The sequence below is a fragment of the Brachypodium distachyon genome, chromosome 3, assembly GCF_000005505.3.
Source record: "Brachypodium distachyon strain Bd21 chromosome 3, Brachypodium_distachyon_v3.0, whole genome shotgun sequence".
Lineage (NCBI taxonomy): Eukaryota > Viridiplantae > Streptophyta > Magnoliopsida > Poales > Poaceae > Brachypodium > Brachypodium distachyon.
Window position 1 is genome coordinate 40567154 of NC_016133.3, and position 3438 is coordinate 40570591.

At 53.7% G+C, this 3438-nt stretch overlaps 1 protein-coding gene across 1 annotated transcript; it reads right to left on the minus strand.

The window, feature by feature from the left end:
- Positions 1-584: 584 nt before the first annotated feature.
- On the minus strand, positions 585-2729 carry LOC100837499 (patatin-like protein 2). The gene is made up of 4 exons (XM_003574583.4): positions 2176-2729; positions 1737-2096; positions 1497-1658; positions 585-1350 (listed from the first exon to the last, which is right to left on the minus strand). Exons 1-4 carry the CDS (start codon positions 2383-2385, stop codon positions 808-810), a joined length of 1275 nt encoding a protein of 424 aa, XP_003574631.1. The 5' UTR covers positions 2386-2729; the 3' UTR covers positions 585-807.
- Positions 2730-3438: the final 709 nt, after the last annotated feature.

The window sequence follows — 3438 nt, forward strand, 5'->3', positions numbered from 1 at the left end:
TACCAGATCAGACAAGCAAGACGTAGGGGTATTACCTTTCGAGGGCCTTGAATCTGGGTAAATCATGTCTCCTGTGTCCTTGTTAGCCGACGATATCGTCAACGCACATCCGTGCTTTCTCTAGTCGAAAGCCCTTAGTTTGGTTATGCCGAGGTAGCCCCTCCTCGGCAACCCTGGCCAGTTGGGGGTGTTGTTTATGCAAGGAACTTTTGTCTATGCATGGCGCCCTTTACTTTTTTTTTTCTGCTAGTACAGTTCAGGTAACGTGCCAAACTGTGCAACGGTATGTTCTGTTTTGAGCCACCCAAAGTTCATAAAAGGCATGAAAATTTTCATCGATAATTTTTCATAGAATTTCATCGATAAATTAGTATATTGCGAAAGTTGACCAACAGAAGTGCCCATTTCAAAAAACGGAAAGAAATATCTCAAGCAAGGATAATGGAGAGATGCAGACATGCAGTATCCATTTCTTGTAGCGGGAACGTGTTAATCGATCAAATGCAAGTGCCAGGTCCCAGGTCAATGCACTCAGTTTGCTGGAGTAGTCACTTTCCAGGTTACCTAATTTAATGACAGTGATATTTATAAAGAATATATTTGCAGCTACACACACTTACACATCGACTGTGCGTTGAATAAAGGTGCTTTAGTATTGTGACACTATATTCCTTGGTACTGATCGTGAAGTCACACGTACAGATTAAAATGGATGAAAACAAGCTAGCTTAATTAATCCCTTTGGAGTACTACTAACAAAAAAAGACTATTTGGCAATTGGCATGCAGATCCCATTATCCATTTTTTTTACTGTTTGACGCCCTTCTTCTGGAGCCTGGCCTTGCGCTCCTGCGACAGCATGCGCGCGAAATTGAGCAGCTCCTCCTCGTTGGTGCCTCTGTTCTTGTCAGGCACGCTCTTGCCGGTCTCGACGTCCACCCTGCACACGCTCCTCTTGAGCAGGGCCTCCCCGACGCCGACGAGCCTTCTCAGGTTGTCCGGCGTGGACACGTCGACGGAGGAGGTGTCGCCCTTGAGCTCGTCGTCCTGGATCCGGAGGTACCGCTTCTCGCAGCGCAGCGTCTGGAAGAGCACGGAGGCCTGGATGTCCACGAGGTCGCCGCTGGCCTGGCTGAAGCTGTCGATCAACGGCGTGGCGCCATTGTTGTAGAGCCACCCGACCACCCCCCACTTGCTGCACGCCGCCGCGTCGAACTTCCCCTCCACCTTGGCGGAGCCGGTGCCCAGGGAGAGCACCAGGAACTTGCCGTATTCCTCCGGCTTGATCGGGACGAAGTCCTTGTTGCCCAGCAGGATCTGCTTGCTCACGTCCGTTATCGCCAGCATCGTCTGCACACACGTGTCCGTCACAATATGTCAAACCGAGCACAATAATGCAGAAACAAAAGCCAATGTTGGTAGCGACCGATCGAGCTAGCAGAGCTGGATTGTCGTGTAAGCTCGTTTGTATGTACGAATAGTTACTCAGCTCATACAGGATTGTTTGCGGCGACGCCTCCGTCGATGAGGTCGAAGTCCCGTGGAGTGCCATCCTTATGCTTGGTCTGGAAGTGGTGGCCAGGGAGGTAGGTCGGCGCGGCGGAAGTGCTGATGCACACGTCGGAGAGCAGAGCGTCCTTGGACACGTCGTTCTGGGCCTGCACATGTTCCATGTAATTAAGTACACGACGGCGGCGAAGGCATATATATGTTTGTTGGGAGTGACCGGGACGTACGTCGTATTTGGAGAAGATGGTGGGCTGGAGGAGCTTGATGTCGAAAGTGGGGATGACGATGTTCTGCAGCGCCTGGCTCACCCGCGTCGCGCCGAGCAGCTCCTTCACGATGGAGTGGAGGTACCGGCCGTCGTACTTGGGCCCCGTCATGGTCTTGAAGAAGCCGAAAGGCCAGTTGCTGACGGGTGGGAAGATCTTTGGGCAGTGGTCGAGGTAGAACTTGTTGATGTCCTTGGCGGCGAACAGCGGCCGGCCCTCCTTGTTGGGCGCGGTGAGCATGGCCGTCACCAGCCCTCCGGTGCTCGTCCCGGCGATCACGTCGAAGTAGTCCGCGATCCTCGCCTCCGGCTCATCGAGATCCTATAAACAGACACTGCCACTAGAATTGCTTCCATATAAAGATGCACGAGAGCAGGCCGGCCAGGGAATAAATACTCACCTGGAGCTTTTCTTCGAGGAAAGCGAGGATGGTGCCAGGGATGATGCCGCGGACGCCGCCGCCGTCGATGCTGAGCACGGTGACGATGTTCCCGTAGGACGGCGCCGGCGACCTGGGCGTCAGAAGCGACGAGGACACGACGCCGCCGAGCACCGGGTTCAGGGTCAGGGCCCCGCTTCCGCTGTGCTCCAGAACGTGCACCGGCGACATGGCTTCTTCCTAGCTAGGACCGGCAGGCACCCTAAAACAAACTCCAACTGACTAGCTCCCTAGCTAGCTTAGTAGCTACACCTGCTTAAGTGCTCGACCAAAGGTCGAGCTAGCAAGGAATCGCTTTAATTTCTCTTTGCAGAATTCTATTCCGATTTACAGATGGGATGGCTACTAGCTCCTTGTCTCTGGCTGCTCCTGCTTATTCGCGTCTGTAGTGCGTGCGATTAGCGAATCTGTGGTTAGGTAGGTATATGCTCGTGCGCCCCGATATTTATATCCGCGCGGTTAAAGAACGAACTCGTGATCCCAAATGCCATGGGTCGATGAGCACGGACGTACGAGGAACGTTCGCGGCTCCGGGGAAACGGAAGCGAAACATGGGCGCGCCGCGAGTCAAAAGAAGTGATCTGCACTCCGCGCCATATGGGCATATGGCCTATGCACTATTTTTTAAGTGACCGCAGCAAACTACGGTCTGATTAGGTCAAGGCCGCACCCGCCGCCGGTCGTACCGGAGCGCGCACCGGCGCACGCACGCATGACACGAGCGGAATGTATGTACCCAAGAATATTTTAACCATGTAAGGTTCCGTCTCGACCTGACCCACTGCCGTGAGCCTGTGATTCCTGAGACCCTGATCCTTTCCGGTGGTGCCACTGGGTGAAGCTGTTGCTTTCGCGTGCTCCGGCAGCATACGTACCTGGGCGCAGCCGGCGAGACGGCGATGGCTGCTGAAAACGTACCATTTACTGGTCATAACTCCGGCGTACGTCTCAGGATACGGTCGTGGGGACGCGGCTCTAGCTAGACTAGAGTACTTCTCTACGAATTTTGACCTGGGGAGCGGTACGTTTGGGAATTTTTTGCTGGGGAAAAAATGAGTGGAAAGCTGTGCGTTTCGTCGTGCGTGGAGGAAGGAATGAATTCCTTTGGGAGGATGGAGACGACTCTGAGCTCGCAGGTTTGTTTCATCTGTACGTGTTTCCAGCCACTTGGGAGAAACGCCCGCAAGTACATAGAGTCGATCAAACTTGACTTGACCAAGAGCT